Source organism: Carcharhinus amblyrhynchos, chromosome 3 (genome assembly GCF_965287045.1).
Source record: "Carcharhinus amblyrhynchos chromosome 3, sCarAmb.v2.hapA, whole genome shotgun sequence".
Classification (NCBI taxonomy): domain Eukaryota; kingdom Metazoa; phylum Chordata; class Chondrichthyes; order Carcharhiniformes; family Carcharhinidae; genus Carcharhinus; species Carcharhinus amblyrhynchos.
In genome coordinates, this window is record NC_137326.1 from 4,513,238 (window position 1) to 4,534,014 (window position 20,777).

Sequence of the window (20,777 nt, forward strand, 5' to 3'; positions counted from 1 at the left end):
ACTTTCTCCCCGTGTCTGCGTGGGTTTCCTCCGGGTGCTCCGGTTTCCTCCCACAGTCCCAAAAATATGCTGGTCAGATGCTTTGGCCGTGCTAAATTCTCCCTCAGTGTATCCGAACAGGTACCGGAGTGTGGCGACTCGGGGATTTTCACAGTAACTTCATTGCAGTGTTAATGGAAGCCTACTTGTGACACTAATAAATAAACTTAAACCTAAAAAAGATTGGGCATTTACCCCTGCCAGGAGTATTTCTCTGGGTTTGCACACTGTCTTGTCAACAAGATGCAGCCCACTTCCCCATTTCCCCCATGCACCAACTGACCACTACCTCTCCTCCAGCCCACAATGCAGCAATGGGCCAGTGTCCCTCTACGTCCCCTATTCCAGCTGTCTCTCCCCAAACCCCCCACAGCCCCCCACTGGCTATGTCTCTGCCTCTCTGTCAGTCCCCTGCACTCCTCCCTCCCAATTCGGGCCCTTCCCCGCACCATTATCTTGTCTCATGATTAGTTTCTTGTCTTCGAAGAATAAGAGGAGATCTTATAGAAATATATAAGATGATGGAGAGAATAGATAAGATGGAAGCAGGGAGGTTGTTTCCACTGGCGGGTGAAATTAGAACTAGGGGGCATGGCCTCAAAATAAGGGGGAGCAGATTTAGGACTGAGTCGAGGAGGAACTTCTTCACACAAAGGGTTGTGAATCTGTGGAATTCCCTGTCCAGTGAAGGAATTGAGGCTCCCTCATTGAATGTTTTTAAGGCAAAGAAATGTGAATTTTTGAACAGTAAAGGAATTAAGGGTTACAGTGAGCGGGCGGGTAAGTGGAGCTGAGTCCACGAAAAGATCAGCCATGATCTTATTGAATGGCGGAGCAGGCTCGAGGGGCCAGATGGCCGACTCCTGCTCCTAGTTCTTAGGTTCTTATGTTCTTCTGCTCTTAATGAAGTTCCATCTGAGTGCCAGGTAGTTTGTCCCATCTATTTTGTTTCAGCTGCAGAAGGAAGATTAGCAAAAAGTGCATAAGTGAGAATTTCAGTGGAGATTTCCGCATTTGGAATGTATTTGTACATTCAGACCTTACTGATCTTTGTACATTGCTATGTGGAACTGGGTGAATTGATGCATTATGTTTTATTGGCACGCTTCCATCAGAAAGACAATAAACAAATTGCTTCACGACATTGATTGCATACATTGTTACGATGCCATTGGGATTAGATTCGCCCTCGCACCCACCATGTGTTTTGTAAATATCTTGTTGTATAACATAGCTGTATAATTAACACAATTCTCTCCCAGGATTATCAGTGTGAAATTGTGTCCCACACAGCGCTGAACAACCAGGGGTCGGTTCCAAGATGTTTATATGAGCAGAGGTCTCGTTCAGAGCCACGTAATGTGGAAAAAATGCAACTGAGCATATGTCCATTTTAACACAGGTGGTCACTGCACCCCCCCCCCACACCACCACCACCACCCCCCCCCCCCCACCACCACCCAGCATGGCCTGGATGTCATAGAATCATAGAATCCTACAGTGCAGAAGGAGGCCGTTCGGCCCATTGAGACTGCACCGACCACAATCCCACCCAGGCCCTATCCCCCATAAACCCCGTGCACTTACTCTAGCTAGTCCCCCTAGTATTAAGGGGCAATTTAGCACGGCCAGTCCACCGAACCTGCACCTCTTTGGAGTGTGGGAGGGAACCGGAGCACCCGGAGGAAACCCACGCGGACACGGGGAGAATGTGCAGATTCTGCGCAGACAGTGACCCGAGGCCGGGAATCGAACCCGGCTCCCTGGCGCTGTGAGACTAGCCACTGTGGCACCGCGCCACCCCGCAGGGAAACTACCTGTGCAGATTCACAGATACATCCTGTTTCCTGATCCTGGAATGGGCCAGTGTTCTGCATCAACGGTGTTTTTTTTTTAGTAATCATGAAGGAATGACTTTGAAACGTTGAGATGATTTGTAGCTATCTGATTGGTTGGCTGCCAGATAAAACAAGTGTTATTTCTCTGTATGGTTTCAGCTCAGTGCTGAGCTGTAAAAAAAAACATCCGATCCTTCTGCGTTCTGGGATAACCGTGAGCCGGTGCAGTCCCTCCTATAAGACAGAGGAGCAGAATTAGGCCACTCGGCCCATCGAGTCTGCTCCGCCATTCAACCATGGCTGATATTTTTCTCATCCCCATTCTCCTGCCTTTTCCCCATAACCCCCCGATCCCCTTATTAATCAAGAACCTATCTATCTCTGTCTTAAAGACACTCAGTGACCTGGAAATCTAGAACTCACTGCCTGAAAGGGTATTGGAGGCAGGAACCCTTTAAGAAGCATTTAGCATCTGGAGCGTCCAAAAGACATGCTTATTAGATGCATTGTACATGCTAAGTTCTTCCTCAGCGTACCTGCACAGACACTGGAGTGTGGCGACTAGGGGATTTTCACAGTAATTTCATTGCAGTGTTAATGTAAGCCTACATGTGACACTAATGAATAAATTTTAACCTTTAAAAAGCTTTAGGTGAGCACTTAAAATGCCGTAGCATACAAGGCTGTGGACCAAATGATGGAAAACAGGCTTAGAATAGATAGGTGCTCCATGGCTGAAGCAGACATGATGGGCCGAAGGGCCACTTTCTGTGCTTTGTGACTCTATGACTGGCAGTCTGGTTCCTTCCTCTATCTCCACACCAGGCTGGTCTTCATGGACAGCACCTTGGTGCTGGACCCATGGACATTCCTGTGTCACTGAATCAGATTAGTATTGTGCCTGGGGTTGGGGAGTACAAGGGTTCCATCCACCCAGTGCCACACAGCAGTGTCGATGTGGACAGGATTGTGCTGTGGGATTGTGCAGCCTCCTCATTGTCTGAACCCTTTATAAGGCAGATCCAACATCCTGGTGAATCTCCTCTGCACCCTCTCCAGTGCAATCACATCCTTCCTACAGTGTGGCCATTAGAACTGCACGCAGTACTCTGGCTGTGGCCTAACCAGTGTTTTATAAAGCTCCATCATAACCTCCCTGCTCTTACATTCTGTGCCTTGGCTGATAAAGGCAAGTGCGCTCACCTCGATGCCTCTGGTGACCTGTAGTCCCAGGCACGGACTAGTGTGTGTCCACCACGGCAGTGCTTTCACTTTGCATTCCGTAATAAACTATGTTCCTTTCCAGTCGGGCTTTCTGAGTTATTGCAGAGGGAAGACGGAGAGGAGGGAATCTGGACCCTGACAAAGCTGCAAGAAAAGGTCACAAGGGAAGGGTTCAAAGGGATACAACACCATTTACTGGAAAGGGATGGATGAAGACTCCAGAGGTGGTGGGTAGAGGTCCAAGTGTGGAATGGGCACCTCGCAGGTGATGGGCTCGGAGTGGAGAGACTGGTTGAACCAAGGAACAGATTCCTTCTTGAGGCTGCTAGTTTTTTCCCTCTGGGTTGTTGACATCCAGCTTGTGCAGAATAGATGAGGTTCCAAGAGCAGAATCTGGTGTGGGATATTGCTGTCCTAGTCAGTGGGACAGGGGCTTCCGGAGTTGCCCAACACCTCACTTTGTCTCTCAGTGAGAGAATTTCACATGGTGTCTTTTATAAAGTGTCCATCGAAGGGAACCATCAAACCCCTACAGTCCAGAAGGGGACCTCTGTAACTGCACTGATTCCCTGAAAGAGAGTCACATCCAGGACATTCCTCATAATCCTGTGGCCAGTCTATCCAACTCTTTGGAGTGTGGGAGGAAACCGGAGGAAACCCACGCAGACACGGGGAGAACGTGCAAACTCCACACAGACAGTGACCCAAGGTGGGAATTGAACCCTAGCACCGCAAGGCAGCAGCACTAACCCAACTGTGCCACGCGAAAGAGCCAAATATTTGTGATCTCGGCTGTTGCAAATTAAAGGTGTCTTTGAGGCGTGCTGAGACTCTGTTCCTCTGTTTGGAAAGGTATCAGGGAGCAGATGGCATTCTCATCCCTCCAAATCCCAGAGGCCTGGGATACTGCTGTTCAGACTGACAGTGATGCTGACGCTATCACCCCCACAGTCACTCAAGCGAGGAGGGCACTGGGGGATGCCATCGTGCCCAAGCTTCTCCAGCAGTTATTCACTCATCATTTATCGCTGTGTTGGTTCAGATTGTATTCTCACAGGCTGGAGGTGGAGAAGACATCCCTGCCGCTGAGGCTGGAGGATGTTTCTGTGACTAATCACTGCCCCTCGGAGAAGTTGGAAGAGTTATCGATGCTCTATTACAGACTCCAGGCTCTTCCTCTTCCTATAAGAGTTGTGTTTATAACTAAATGGAGATCTTGTGGAGCAGTGGATAGCGTCCCTGCCTCTGAGCCCGGAGCTCCAGGTTCGATTCCTGCCCCAGAACTTGATGGCTGAGGAAGGTGCCTTCATAATGCGGCCAAATAGGTTGAGTGTCAACCTGCAAAATCCTTCCAAACACACCAATGGCTGGTGGTAAGAGTGGGAGAGACTCCTGGTCATCAACACTTGGTGTGGAGAGACATCCTTCAAGATATAAACCCCTGGTAACAAACTAGCTGACCCGTTCCTGGAATTACTAGCTATGGATTATGGAATCATAGATTCCCTACAGTGCAGAAGAGGCCAGTCAGCCCATCGAGTCTGCACCAACTCTGAGAGAGTATCTTACCCAAGCCCTCCACCGCACGCTATCCCCGTAACCCCACACGTTTACCATGGTTAATCCATCTGATCCACACATTTTGGGACACTAAGGGCAATTTAGTACGGCCAATCCACCTAACCTGCACATCAGTGGAATTATTAGCTATGGAAACAGACAAAAGTCTGCCTTAGTGCACCATTAGGTGCGGAAAGGGAATTGGAAATGGATTTATATAACTAGCCACAGCTGTCTATGAATGAAATAAGATTAACTATTTTTCTCGCTTTCTTTTGTCCTGGTTTTGCAGTATAACAGGGGCAGTGTTCGCAACAGTCAGAATCAATGCAGAGTCTTCCAGAGAACACATCTGGTTTGTCCAACGATATTCAAATACAAGGAAGGTCGTTAGTTAATCATTGAATTTCTGGTGTATTGTCCGATTTTTCCAGTACCTAAGCAACCCGGCTGCTGCTGGAGTAAAATTCCATGGATATCTCCCACCTTAATCATTGAACTACTTCCCGTTGGCTTGGCAAAACAGCCAGTATAATTAATGACCCCACGCACCCTGGACATTCTCTCTTCCACCTTCTTCTGTTGGGAAAAGGATACAAAAGTCTGAGGTCACATACCATGGCTTTTTCCCTGCTGCTGTCAGACTTTTGAATGAACCTACCTTGCATCAAGTTGATCTTTCTCTAACCCTAGCTAAGACTTAACACCACGTTCTGCACTCTGTCTGTTCCTTCTCTAGTTTTGTCTGCACGGCGCGCAAGAAACAATATTTTTCACTGTATGTTAATCCGTGTGACAATAATAAATCAAATCAAATCAAAGAACTATGTAGAATATCCAGCACAGAACGAAGCCCCACACCAGTCTATGCCAATGTTTGTCTGTAAGGAGAGAAAAGAGCTTTGACAAAGGGTCATCTGGTCTCGAAACATCAGCTCTTTTCTCTCCTTACAGTTGCTGCCAGACTTGCCAAGGTTTTCCAGCATTTTCTCTTTTGGTTTCAGATTCCAGCATCCGCAGTAACTTGTTTTTATTTATGACTAAGAAGGCATGTTGATACTTGCCTTAATGAACTGAGGCAGAGGCTATAAGAGCAGGGAGGTTATAATAGAGCCACAAAACGCTGGATAGGCCACAGCTAGAGCACCGTGTGCAGTTCTGGTCGCCACTCTATAGGAAGGGTGTGATTGCACTGGAGGGGGTGCAGAGGAGATTCACCAGGATGTTGCCTGGGCTGGAGTGTCTCAGCTATGAAGAGAGGCTGGGGTTGTTCTCCTCAGAGCAGAGAAAGCTGAGGGGGGACCTGATTGAGGGGTACAAAATTATGAGGGACGCAGAGAGGGTAGATAGGAAGAAGCTCTTCACCTTAGTAGAGGGATCAGTAACCAGGGAGCAGAGATTTAGAGGGGATTTGGGGAAAAGCTTTTTCACTCAGAGGGTGGTGGGGATCTGGAACTCACTGCCTGAAAGGGTGAGAGAGACGGGAAGCCCCACAACATTTAAGAAGCATTTAGAGGAGCACTTGAAATGCCAAAGCATGTAAGGCTATGGACAAAGTGCTGGAAAATGGGATTAAGGTAGATAGATGCTTGATGGCTAGTGCAGACATAATGGGTTGAAGGGCCTCTTTCTAGAACCATAGAACCCTACAGTGCAGAAAGAGGCCCTTCAACCCATCGAGTCTGCACCGAACACAATCCCACCCGGGCCCTACCCCCATATCCTTACATATCACCTACTAATCCCTCTAACTGAAAGAAATGGCAGCGGTGATAGTGGATGCCTTGGTGGTTATTTTCCAAACGTCGCTGGATTCCGGGAAAGTGCCGGAAGATTGGAAAACGGCTAATGTTACGCCGTTGTTTAAGAAGGGTGCCAGGCAAAAGGCAGGGAATTATAGGCCGGTTAGTTTAACGTCTGTTCTAGGTAAAATGTTAGAATCCATCGTCAAGGAGGAAATAGCGAGGCATCTTGAGAGGAATTGCTTGATAGAGCAGACGCAGCACGGTTTCGTTAAGGGGAAGTCGTGTCTGACAAATTTACTGGAGTTCTATGAGGATGTGTCTAGGGCGGTGGATAGAGGAGAGCCGGTGGATGTGGTCTTCCTTGATTTTCAGAAGGCGTTTGACAAGGTACCTCACAAGAGGTGATTGCGGAAGGTCAGGGGACATGGAGTTGGGGGTAGGGGGGTAGGGTGTTAGCGTGGATAGAGGATTGGTTGTCAAATAGGAGGCAGAGAGTGGGGGTCAATGGGTGTTATTCGGATTGGCGGATGGTGACTAGTGGAGTGCCCCAGGGGTCGGTGCTGGGGCCTCAGCTATTTACCATTTATATAGATGATCTGGAGGAGGGAACCGAGTGTATGGTGTCGAAATTTGCTGATGACACCAAGATTGGTGGAACGGCAAATTGCGCGGAGGGTGTGGAGAGTCTGCAGAAGGATCTAGATAGGCTGGGCGAATGGGCCAGGAACTGACAAATGGAATTTAATGTTGGCAAGTGCGAGGTGGTCCACTTTGGTAGGAATAATGGTAGGAAGGATTATTACTTACGTGGCGAAAAACTGCAGCAGGCGACGGTGCAGAGGGACCTCGGGGTCCTTGTGCATGAGTCGCAAAAACCCAGCTTGCAGGTGCAGCAGGTGGTCAGGAAGGCAAATGGGATGCTGGCCTTCATAGCGAGGGGGATTGAATATAAAAGTAGGGAGGTCTTCCTGCGGCTGTATAGGGCATTAGTGAGGCCGCAGCTGGAGTACTGTGTGGAGTTTTGGGCGAGGATATTTTGGCCTTGGAGGGAGTGCAGAGGAGGTTTACTAGGCTGATACCGGAGTTGAGGGGGTTGACCTATGAGGAGAGGCTGAATAAACTAGGCTTGTACTCGTTAGAGTTTAGAAGAATGAGGGGAGATCTCATTGAGACGTATAAGATGATGAATGATTTTCAGAAGGCGTTTGACAAGGTACCTCACAAGAGGTTATTGCAGAAGGTCAGAGGACATGGAGTTGGGGGTAGGGTGTTAGCGTGGATAGAGGATTGGTTGTCAAATAGGAGGCAGAGAGTGGGGGTCAATGGGTGCTATTCGGATTGGCGGATGGTGACTAGTGGGGTGCCCCAGGGGTCGGTGCTGGGGCCTCAGCTATTTACCATTTATATAGATGATCTGGAGGAGGGAACCGAGTGCAGGGTGTCGAAATTTGCTGATGACACCAAGATTGGGGGAACGGCAAATTGTGCGGAGGGTGTGGAGAGTCTGCAGAAGGATCTAGATAGGCTGGGCGAATGGGCCAGGAAATGGCAAATGGAATTTAATGTTGGCAAGTGTGAGGTGGTCCACTTTGGTAGGAAGAATGGTAGGAAGGACTATTACTTACGTGGCGAAAAACTGCAGCAGGCGACGGTGCAGAGGGACCTCGGGGTCCTTGTGCATGAGTCGCAAAAACCCAGCTTGCAGGTGCAGCAGGTGGTCAGGAAGGCGAATGGGATGCTGGCCTTCATAGCGAGGGGGATTGAATATAAAAGTAGGGAGGTCTTGCTGCAGCTGTATAGGGCATTGGTGAGGCCGCAGCTGGAGTACTGTGTGCAGTTTTGGGCGCCGCACCTGCACAAGGATATTTTGGCCCTGGAGGGAGTGCAGAGGAGGTTTACTAGGCTGATACCGGAGTTGAGGGGATTGAGCTATGAGGAGAGGCTGAATAAACTAGGCTTGTACTCGTTAGAGTTTAGAAGAATGAGGGGAGATCTCATTGAGACGTATAAGATGATGAATGGGATGGATAGGATAGAGGTGGAGAGACTCTTCCCGCTCAAAAAAGACAGTAGGACTAGGGGGCACAGCCTCAAGATAAAGGGGGGGGGGCAGTTTAGAACAGAGTTGAGGAGGAACTTCTTCACTCAAAGGGTGGCGAATCTCTGGAATTCTCTGCCCGTTGAAGTGGTGGAGGCTGCCTCGCTAAATATTTTTAAGACGCGGGTTGATGGGTTTTTCATAAGAGAGGGGATTAAGGGTTATGGGGAGAGGGCGGGAATGTGGAACTGAGCCACGACAGATCAGCCATGATCTTATTGAATGGCGGGGCAGGCTCGAAGGGCTAGATGGCCTACTCCTGCTCCTATTTCTTATGTTCTTATGTTCTAACCTATGCATCCCTGGACACGAAGGGGCAATTTCTTAGCGCAGCCAATCAACCTAACCCGCACATCTTTGGACTGTGGGAGGAAACCAGAGTACCAGAGTGCAGTTACGAGTGGTGTGCCTCAGGGATCTGTTTTGGGGCCACTGTTGTTTGTAATTTTTATTAATGATCTGGATGAGGGTATAGTTGGGTGGATTAGTAAATTTGCTGATGACACCAAAGTTGGAGGTGTGGTAGATTGTGAGGAAGGGTGTCATAGTCTGCAGGGAGACTTAGATAGGTTGCAGAGCTGGGCCGAGAGGTGGCGGATGGAATTTAATGCGGAGAAGTGTGAGGTAATTCACTTTGGTAGGAGCAACAGATGTGTCGAGTATAGGGCTAACGGGAGGACTTTGAATAGTGTGGATGAACAGAGGGATCTAGGTGTGTGTGTACATAGATCCCTGAAAGTTGGGAATCAAGTAGATAAGGTTGTCAAGAAGGCGTACGGTGTCTTGGCGTTTATTGGTAGGGGGATTGAATTTAGGAGTCGCAGTGTAATGTTGCAACTGTACACTACTCTAGTGCGGCCGCACTTGGAGTACTGTGTGCAGTTCTGGTCCCCGCATTACAAGAAGGATGTGGAGGCGTTGGAGAGGGTGCAGAGGAGGTTTACTAGGATGTTGCCTGGTATGGTGGGGAGGTCCTATGAGGAGAGACTGAGGGATCTAGGGTTGTTTTCGTTGGGAAGAAGGCGGCTAAGAGGGGATCTTATTGAAACATATAAGATGATTAGAGGTTTAGATAGGGTGGATAGTGATAGCCTTTTTCCTCGGATGGAGAAAGCTAGCACGAGGGGGCATGACTTTAAATTAAGGGGGGGTAGCTACAGGACGGATGTCAGGGGTAGGTTCTTTACCCAGCGGGTGGTGAGGGATTGGAATGCCCTGCCTGCTGCAGTTGTAGATGCGTCTAGTTTGGGGGCGTTTAAGAGATCTCTGGATAGGTTTATGGACGAAAAGGGATTGGTATAGGCTAGTGGGTCATTGTTTTTGTAACTGGTCGGCGCAACATCGTGGGCCGAAGGGCCTGTTCTGCGCTGTAATGTTCTATGTTCTATGTTCTATGTTCTATGTACCCGGAGGAAATCCACGCTGACACGAGGAGAATGTGCAAACTCCACACATTCAGTGACCCGAGCCAGGAATCGAACCCAGGACCCTGGAGCGGTGAAGCAGCAGTGCTAACCCACTGTGGTACTGTGCCGCCCTTTCTCTGCCGTAAAACTCTATGACTATGACACCAACCTTGTACAGGAAGGTCACTGAATTCAAAAAAAAACTTTTCATTCAGAGAGCGGCTAGAATATGGAACACTCGGCTCTGTTCAAATTGTCATCTTCTTAGCCCGGGGACAGGGGGGTTATCTGTATCACTCACCCAGTGCTGCCTCGGTCAGGATAAGTCTCCTCAGTATGGACAAGGATTGAACCATCTGGCCCAAGTGGCTTGATGGCAAACTGCGGACATTAGCTTTTTCTTTCAATATGAAACACTGTCAGTACAAAGCTCATTCCAAATACCCCCAGAGCGTTGGAACTGAGAAGGAACTGCGTCTTCGCGATGGTTAGAACGTTTGCATGCTATAGCAGCCGGCAGCATTCTACAAGCATCCTAACCTGCGGTGTCCAGCCACCCAGCACGTAGATTTGGTTGCTGATTGTGACTGCGGCGTGACATGCCAGAGGCAAAGGCAATGGCGCCACACTCCTCCACTGCCCCGTCTCCAGGGTGTACTTGTCCACGCAGTTTGTGATCATGTATTTACCCTTCAGCTTCATCTGGCCTCCAATGAGGTACAGGTTACCGTGAGCTGTTCCCGCAGTGTACAGCTCTCGGAAAGGAGCAGAGCAAAGCTTCTCCCAGTGCTGATTCCCTCGAACATGGTACCTTAAAATTGAAGGAATAATTGTGATGATACTGTGCCTTTAACAAATATATTTGTATCATGTTTTTAGTGAGGGGTATGTTTCAAATTCAGCTCTGGTTTACATGGTGCCAGTTTGTCTGCAAACCAGGCAGCTCCCTGCTGAGAATGCAGGAGCAATATTGGTTTGAGATAATAGGGTGTTTGTTTTAATCTGAATTAATGCATTTTTGTTTATTTTTGGTTTTTTCCCCTGGAGGTTCAGAATAGGGTTTAATTAGGTTGATTGATAAGAGACAAGGGTATGTGCTAACAGGAGTAACTAAGCTTACAAGGAAAACAAGCTCTTTCAGCCTGATTCTGAAAGGAACAAGAGGTGCCTCTGTCTCTGTCTCTCTCTCTCTCTGGAGGCTGCTGTTTGAGTGTCCGAAGACAGGTGTCTCTTTGTCTCTCTCTCTCCCTCTTTCTCCAGAAGTGTTCAAAAGTTCCAGGACTTTAACAAGTAAAGACACTCAAGCCTGTGTTGTTTGCTAGCTGGTTTTGAAGAGGAGTTTAAACCAATAAGAGGATTATTGCTAAAATTGGAACTAGTAGAGATAGGTGAGCAGTTAAGAATTGTATCTTGTTATGTTCAGGTATTTCAACTGATAAAAGTTAAGCTAATTCACTCATTATAGTTAAATTGTACTTTTGTTTTGATAAAAGTTCCCTATTGTGTCAATAGAATCATACCTATCCTCACACTAATGCCAAAGTAGAAAAGCTGTTTGAGCCTAGTTGGCCTTCATGGCATATTTTTGAGTTTCTGTTCTGGTACCTGAACAACATTCAGAGATATCGATCTGACTAAGGTGGTATGCTTTGCTGGAAGGAATAAGGAGATCCCAAATGGGGTAGAGATGGAGAGGGATTTAGGCATTAAGAAAGCAAACAAAGCATTGGGGTTCACTTCTAGAGGAAGCAAATTCAGAAGTAGAGAAAGTAAACTTTATTTACTAGTCACAAGTAAGGCTTACATTAACACCGCAATGAAGTTACTGTGAAATCCCCCTAGAGGCCACACACTGGCATCTGTTTGGGTCAGTGCACCTAACCAGCACATCTTTCAGACTGTAGGCGAAAACTGGAACACCTGGAAGAAACCCACGCAGACACAGGGAGAACGTGCAAACTCCAGACAGACAGTGACCCAAGCCAGGAATCAAACCCAGGTCCCAGGCGCTGTGAGGCAGCAATGCTAACCACTGTGCCACAAAGTTATGTTTGACCTCAAAAAGTCAATAGAACCTTTTTTCGTACCACACTCAGAATACAGGGCAATTTTCTGGTCTCTGTAACACACAGCAGATGTGGGAGCAATGGGAGAAATGAAAATAGGATTACATAAAGTTAAAGTTTATTTATTAGTCACAAGTGGGCTTACGTTAACACTGCAATGAAGTTACTGTGAAAATCCCCTAATTGCCACACTCTAGCCTGTTTGGGTACACTGAGGGAGAATTTAGCACGGCCAATGCACCTAACCAGCACATCTTTCAGATGGTGGGAGGAAACTGGAGCACCCGGAGGAAACCCACACAGACACTGGAGAACGTGCAAACTCCACACAGACAGTGACCCAAGTGGGATTTGAGCCCAGATCCAGGGCGCTGTGAGACAGCAGTGCTAACCACAGTGCAACCATGCATAACAAAACTGAGCAGACACAGGAATCAGTAGATTCTGACTTCCAGATTTTAAAAAAATTTCAATTCCACCAGCCACCATGGCAGGATTCGAACCCAGGTCCCCAGAACATTAGCTGAGTTTCTGCATTAATAGCCTGGTGATAATCCCACTAGACCATCATCTCACCTTGGAGGGCCAAGTTTTGAGAAGAGGCTCAGGCATTTCCTCACAAGAACAAGAAGAAGGTGTATAAAGGAAGAGTAAAATTTAGGAAAATTATTGGTCACACTGTCTCCCCCTTCATGAACCTGAAGGGGAAGACACTGCCTCCTCTCTGCGCTTTAGTTAGGCCACAGAGTCTTGCACGCAGTTCTGGGCATCACATCTCAGGAAGATGCAAGAATCCTAGACAGGGGATTTACCAGACTGGTCCCAGGGGTGAGGATGTTTAGCAACAAGGTTGGGTTGCAGAAGCTGGCTGGTTCACCTTGAAGTGGAGGAGATTGAGGGGAGATTTGATGGCGGTGTACAAGATTATGACAGGATTGGATAAGGTAGACAAGAAAAGAGCTGTCCCCATTGGCCCAAACGTTTTGGGCGGCACGGTAGCACAGTGGTTAGCACTGCTGCTTCACAGCTCCAGGGACCTGGGTTCAATTCCCAGCTTGGGTCACTGTCTGTGTGGAGTTCGCATGTTCTCCTCATGTGTGCGTGGATTTTCTCCAAGTGCTCCGGTTTCCTCCCACAGTCTAAAGATGTGCGGGTTAGGTTGATTGGCCATGCTAAAAAAAATTGCCCTTAGTGTCTTTTGAGGGGGATTGATAGAACGGATGTGAAGAGACTATTTGCTCAGAAGGATGTAGCTGTTACTAGGGGCATAAATATAAGGTTCACGGTGGGAGGTATAGGAGAGATGTCCGAGGTAGGTTCTTTACTCAGAGAGTGGTTGGGGTGTGGAATGCACTGCCTGCTGTGATACTGGAGTCGGGCACTTTAGGAACTTTCAAGTGGTTATTGGATAGGCACGTGGAGCACACCAGAATGATAGGGAATGGGATAGCTTGATCTCGGGTTTGGACATAGCTCGGCACAACATTGAGGGCTGAAGGGCCTGTACTGTTCTCTGTTCAGATCAGCCATGATCTTATTGAATGGTGGAGCAGGCTCAAGGGCTAGATGGCCTATTCCTGCTCCTATTTCTTATGTTCTTATGTTCTATGTGTCCTGAGATGTGTAGGTTAGAGGGATTAGTGGGTAAATATGTAGGGATATGGGGGTAGGGCCTGGGTGGGATTGTGGTCAGTACAGACCTGATGGGCCATTCTGTACTGTAAGGTTTCTATGATTCTATGAAAAGTGGAATTGAGCTGAGGAAGGATGCCCTTGCTATAGAGGGAGTAGAGCAAAGGTTTATCAGGCTGATTCCTAGGAAGGCAGGTCTGTCATATGAGGCAAGACTAGTTAGTTAGGATTATATTCACTGGAGTTTAGAAGAGTGAGAGGGGATTTCATGGAAATTCTAACAGGGATAGACAGGGTAGATTTAGAAAGAATAAGAAATAGGAGCAGGAGTAGGCCATCTAGCCCCTCGAGCCTGCCCCGCCATTCAATAAGATCATGGCTGATCTGTCGTGGCTCAGTTCCACATTCCCGCCCTCTCCCCATAACCCTTAATCCCCTCGCTTATCAAAAACCCATCAACCCGCTTCTTGAAAATATTTAGCGAGGCAGCCTCCACCACTTCAACGGGCAGAGAATTCCAAAGATTCACCACCCTTTGAGTGAAGAAGTTCCTCCTCAACTCCATTCTAAACTGCCCCCCCCCTTTATCTTGAGGCTGTGCCCCTTAGTCCTACTGTCCTTTCTGAGCGGGAAGAGTCTCTCCACCTCTATCCTATCCATCCCATTCATCATCTTATACGTCTCAATGAGATCTCCCCTCATTCTTCTAAACTCTAACGAGTACAAGCCTAGTTTATTCAGCCTCTCCTCATAGGTCAACCCCCTCAACTCCGGTATCAGCCTAGTAAACCTCCTCTGCACTCCCTCCAAGGCCAAAATATCCTTGCGTAAGTGCAGTGACCAAAACTGCACACAGTACTCCAGCTGCGGCCTCACCAGTGCCCTATACAGCTGCAGCAAGACCTCCCTACTTTTATATTCAATCCCCCTCGCTATGAAGCCAGCATCCCATTCGCCTTCCTGACCACCTGCTGCACCTGCAGGCTGGGTTTTTGCGACTCATGCACAAGGACCCCGAGGTCCCTCTGCACCGTCGCCTGCTGCAGTTTTTCGAATGTTTCCGATGGTGGGGGAGTCCAGAACTGGGGGGGTCATAGTTTGAGGATAAGACCACAAGAGATAGGAGCAGGATTCGGCCACTTGGCCCATTGGGTCTGCTTCGCCATTCAATTCATGGTTGATGTTTTTCTCATCCCCATTCTCCTGCCTTTTCCCCATAACCCCTGATCCCAGTGATGGGGGAGTCCAGAATTGGGGTCTAATTTGAGGATATGGGGGTAAACCTTTTAAAACTGAGGTGAGGAGAAATTTCTTCACCCTGAGGGTGGTGAACGTGTGGAAATTGACTGCCACAGAATGTAGTTGAGGCCAAAACGTCCGATTTCAAGAAGAAATTAGATATAGCTCTAGAGGCTAAAGGGATTAAGGGAAATGGGAGGAAGGAGGGGATCAGGAAATTGAATTCAATGCTCAGCCATGATCATAATAAATAGTGGAGGGCAAATGGCCTGTTTCTGCTTCTATGTATCTATGAGGCTACAATGAGACCAGCCATGATCTCATTGACTGGCGGAGCAGATTGGATGGCCAACTTGTTCCTGTTTCTCATGCTCTTATAAAAACCACAAAGTACTGCCTCAGAGACACAAGTGCTATTGTTGAGTCAAGTTGACATTTAGAAAGAGGATTGGACAATGTAGATTCAGGAATCTTGCGTGGAAGCCAAAACCCATATTAACGCACGTAAGCAAGTCATTAGAGGGTACTTAGCCCTGAATGAGAAGTCAGATGTCTGAGGGAAAGAAACAAACCCATGAGTCAGAGGCAAATCTCTGCTTCTTGTGAAGTAAACATGTATCTGTTCCAGTCAGATTGAGCTGGAAGGTCGACAGCGAGCGACACATCCTGTTTTAGCACAGTTGGCAGCACTCTTGCTTTTGAACTCAGAAATTGTGGGTTAAAATCCCGCTCCAGGAGTTCAACATAAAAGCCCAGGCTGGCACTCTCCGTGCCAGCACTGAGGAAGTGCCAAAGGAGCTCATCTTTTGGATGAGGTGTTAATCCAAGGCCAGTCTGCTCTCTGAAGTCGATGCAAAAGATCCCACATGGTGTTGTTTGGAAGAGGAGCAGGGGAGTTGCTTACCTTGAATGTATCTGAGAGGCGGCTGGATATAGCACTTGGGGCAAATGGGATCAAAGGTTATGGGGAGAAAGCAGGATGAGGCTATTGAGTTGGACAATCAGCCATGATAGTGATGAATGGCAGAGCAGGCTCCTCCTGCTCCTATCTTCTATGTTTCTATCCCTCAATCAGCACCACAAAAACAGATCATCTGGTCATTATCACATCGCAGTTTGTGGGATCTTATTGTGTGTAACTTGGCTGCCACTTTTCCTGTAATGCAACATTTCAAAAGCACTTCATTGGCTGTAAAACACTTTGTGATGTGTGTGGTAGGAGTAGACGGTGCTACATAAATGCAAAGTCTTTCTTTCTTTCAAACCTTTTAGCTTGGGTGGTTACAAACACTGATTCCCGGAATTCCTGGAAACAACCCTGCCACTTTCAAATCATAGCCCCAAAGATTCCTCGTGAACGGCAACAGACACCTGCTGATCTGGATTAATAATTGCACAGTGGCAGGGAGCAGGACTGCCATCTCTGATGGGACATATTCCTGAATAGACACAGTGATTAGCGCTGCTGCCTCACAGCGGCAGGGACCCAGGTTCAATTCCGGCCTCGGGTCACTGTGTGGAGTTTGTACATTCTCCCCAAGACTGCGTGGGTTCCTTGGGTGCTCTGGCTTCCTTCCACAATCCAAAAATGTGTAGGTTAGGTAGATTGGCCACGCTAAATTGACCTTTAGTGTCCCAAGATGTGCAGATGAGATGGATTAGCCATGGTAAATGCGTGGGGTTACAAGGATTGGGGGGGAAGGAAATCTGCCGTCCTTACTTGGTCTGGACTACCTGGATCCACTGCAATGTGGTTGACTCTGAACTGTCCTTTAAGGACAGCTAGGGATGGGCAATAAATGCTGGCCAGCCAGCGACGCCCATGTTCCATTAATGAATAAATAAAAGAACAAAATAAAAGTCAAAATCCCCCAGGATTCGTAGAGACCACTGTCCCTGGGCTGAGAAAATATCAAAACACTGCAGGTGCTGGAAATCTGAAATAAAATAGAAAATGCTCAAAGAACTCAGCAGGTCTGGCAGCGTCTGCTGAGAGTTAGAGACAGAGTTAATGTTTTGAGTCCAACATACATGCTTTGGCAGGAGTGTCATGTTGCGTTCAAAGCAAAAACTGTCTTTCTCTCCACAGATGCTGCCAGATTTGCTGAGGTTTTCCAGCACTTTCTGTTTTTATTTTGTATTTTTAGACTCGCTGTAACATTTCCGCCGTGTGGTGTTTTTTTTTCATTAAATTTGGAAGGTAGTGTTTGTGCATCAAATACTGCAGCAGTTTATTTAACGAAAGGAAAATCATAAATTTATCTAATTTTGTTTCCTCTAGACTGCGATCATTTCTGGTTATCCCACAGACTTCTATTTTCTAGAGAAAGGAGACCCCCTTCCCCCCATCCCCACCTCCCCCAGCGCCCTGTTCACACTTTCTTAATTGTTATACTCTCAGTCCTGGGCTATTTTACATTTTCTCCTCTACCTCGATAGCACGGTGGTTAGCGCTGCTGCCTCACAGCGCCAAGGACCCGGGTTCGAATCCAGCCTCGGGTCACTGTCTGTGTGGACTTTGCACGTTCTCCCCGTGTCTGCGTGGGTATCCTCCGGGTGCTCCGGTTTCCTTCCACATTGCCAAAGATGTGCGGGTTAGGTGGATTGGCCGTGCTAAATTGACCGTTACTGTCCCAGGTTATGTAGGACAGAGGGATTCGCGGGATAAATGAGGAAGGCATTTGCAGGGGCATTTTGGATAGGTGTGGGAAGAATAGGGTGGTTGTAGTGGGGGACTTTAATCTACCTGGAGTGAATTGGAGGGGGCCTAGAGCTGGGGGTACGGAGGGAGAGGAGTTTGTGAAATGTGTTTTGGAAGGGTCTCTAGAGCAGTATGTAACTAGCCCGACTAGGGGAGGGGCTATACTGGATTTAGTGTTGGGTAATGAGCCAGGGCAGGTGGTTGAGGTAGAGGTAGGCGAACATGTGGCTAACAGTGACCACAAGTCCGTCTACTTTAGGATAAAAACGGAAAGGGACGAGTGCCGGCCGAACGGGAGTGTGCTGAACTGGGGAAAGGCGAGCTATAGCAGGATTAGGAGGGAGCTGCAGGACACTGATTGGGAGGGACTGTTAGCTGGCAAGTCCACGGTTGGCAAGTGGGAGGCTTTTAAGGGCAAAATGAAATGGTTGCAGGGGAGGTATGTTCCGGTTAAGCGGAAGGATGGGAAAGGTAGGATTAGAGAGCTGTGGATTACAGGGGGTATTAAAGACTTGGTCAGGAAGAAGAGGGAGGCGTATGTTAGGTTGAAACAACTGGGTACGGAGAGTGCGCTGGAGGAATATAGGGAGAATAGGAGGGAGTTAAAAAGGGGAATTAGAAGGGCGAAGAGAGGGCATGAAATGGCTTTGGCTGGTAGGATTAAGGAAAATCCAAAGGCATTTTATTCCTATATTAGGAGCAAGAGAATAGTTAGAGGGAAAATTGGTCCTCTTAGGGACAAAAGTGGGGAGTTATGTATTGAGTCGGAGGGAATGGGGGAGCTCCTGAATGAATACTTTGCGTCGGTATTCACGAAGGAGAGGGGTTCTGAATCGTGCGGTCTCTTGGAGGGAGCTGAGGATCAGTGGCAGGAAACATCTATTACGAGGGAGGAAGTGCTAGGGCTTTTAGGTAGCGTAAGGACGGATAAAGCTCCGGGGCCTGATGGTATTTATCCCAGGCTGCTTAGGGAGGTGAAAGATGAAATTGCTGGGCCTCTGGCGCAAGTCTTTGTCTCTTCTTTGGACACAGGTGAGGTCCCAGAAGACTGGAGGGTAGCAAATGTGGTACCGCTGTTTAAAAAAGGTAGTAGGGATAACCCTGGAAATTATAGACCGGTGAGTTTGACATCGGTGGTAGGGAAATTAATGGAAAAAATACTTAGGGGTAGGATGTATGAGCATTTGGAGCGTTGCGATCTGATTAGGGATACGCAACGTGGCTTTGTTAGGGGGAGGTCTTGCCTTACGAACCTGGTGGAATTCTTTGAGGACGTGACAAAAACGGTTGACGATGGGAGAGCCGTTGATGTCATCTATATGGATTTCAGTAAGGCGTTTGACAAAGTCCCTCATGGTAGGCTGGTAGAAAAGGTAAAGGCGCATGGGATACAAGGTCAGGTAGCTAGGTGGATTGAGAACTGGCTGGGCAATAGGAGACAGAGGGTAGTTGTGGACGGGACCTTTTCGGGCTGGAGGCCAGTGACCAGTGGTGTGCCGCAGGGCTCGGTACTGGGACCTCTCCTCTTTGTAGTATACATAAATGACTTGGAAGAGAGCGTAGGTGGTGTGATCAGCAAGTTTGCAGATGACACCAAGATGGCAGGGTTGGCGGGTACTGAAGTAGAATGTCAGGTGATACAACAGGATATAGATAGGTTGGTGCATTGGGCAGATAGGTGGCAGATGGAATTTAATCCTGACAAATGCGAGGTGATGCATTTTGGAAGGAATAATGCAGAGAGGAGCTATGTGATAAAAGGTAGACCGATTAGGAGTATAGACATACAGAGGGACCTGGGAGTGCAGGTTCACAAATCCATGAAGGTTGCGGCACAAATGGAGAAGGTTGTTAGGAAGGCTTATGGAATGCTAGCCTTTATAGGAAGGGGTATAGAGTATAAAAGCTGCCGTCTAATGCTTCAGTTGTACAGAACGTTGGTTAGACCACATTTGGAGTACTGCGTCCAGTTCTGGTCACCTTACTACCGGAAGGACGTGGAGGCTCTGGAGAGGGTTCAGAGGAGGTTTACCAGGATGTTGCCTGGCATGGAGGGGCTGGGTTACGAGGAAAGGTTGGAGAAACTGGGACTTTTCTCCTTGGAAAGACGGAGGTTGAGAGGGGACATGATAGAGGTATATAAGATACTGAAGGGAATAGATAGAGTCGATAGTGAGAGACTGCTCCCTAGACTGGGTACAACTACGAGAGGTCATGATTTAAGGGTGAGGGGGGAGAGGTATAATTTGGATGTGAGAGGAAGGTTCTTTACGCAGAGAGTTGTGGGGGTATGGAATGCGCTACCGAGTAGGGTGGTGGAGGCAGGAACGTTGGACTCGTTTAAGGTTCAGTTAGACAGACACATGAGTGAAACGAGGATGGAGGGTTATAGTAGGGGCTATTAAATAAGGTCAGAACCTCGGGAGACACCGGAAATGCAGACTTGTCAGTTAACGTTTTTGTCTTTTTATTCCGCAGGTGGAGGTCCACCTCGTTGTCAAACGAGGGGCATGCACACGGTGGGTCATGTGTGGGCTGCTCTTGGAAGTTCCAGGAGTGGCCTAGTGTCGGTGTGTGTGCTTGATCCTGGACCGGTAGACGGGCGCCGCAACAGCTCGGTGACTAGCACTGCTAGCTGTGCAGATACATGGATTTGGGCCTGTGTCTGTGGGAGTTTGTGCATTCTCCCTGTGGTTGCGTGGGTCTCCTCCGGGCGCTCCGGTTTCCTCCCACACCCCAAAGATGTGCTCTTAGGCTGATTGGTTTCCCAAATTAACACTATTCTCCCCTGAATCTGGCTAAGTTAGGGGTTCCATTCGTAGACACGCAGGGTAGAATAGGTGTAGGGTGATGCGGCGGCGCGGGCTCGTTGGGCCGAAGGGCCTGTTTCCCGTGTTGGGTTGTTCTTTGTTCTTTGTTCTTTGTATAAATGCTTGGGGATACAGGGAAAGGTGAGGGGATGGGTCTCATTGAGATGTTTTGTCAGACAGTCAGTTCAGATTCAATGGGCCAAATGGCCTCCTTCTGAACTGCAAGGATGCTCTGATTCTCTGCATCCTTTTTGTAATAAAGAGATCAGAGCTGTTTACTGTATTCTGAGTGAAGTCTAGCCAAGATTCTATTGAAGTTTCACATAACTCTTTTACTTAAAATTTTATTCATTCAAGAACAAGACCTAATGTTTCTTTTGCATTTTTAATAGTTCTATTAATCTGTATTGCTACTTTGG

General features: G+C 47.9%; 1 protein-coding gene across 2 annotated transcripts in view; it reads right to left on the minus strand.

Moving 5' to 3' along the window:
- The window catches only part of kbtbd12 (kelch repeat and BTB (POZ) domain containing 12), a 47,876-nt gene that overhangs the window by 17,448 nt on the left and 9,651 nt on the right, over positions 1–20,777 (minus strand). For both annotated transcript variants that reach the window (XM_080186224.1, XM_080186225.1), the window contains exon 3: positions 10,451–10,721. In XM_080186224.1, the coding sequence (XP_080042350.1) occupies positions 10,451–10,721 (271 nt within the window). The remainder of the gene's footprint in view (positions 1–10,450; positions 10,722–20,777) is intronic.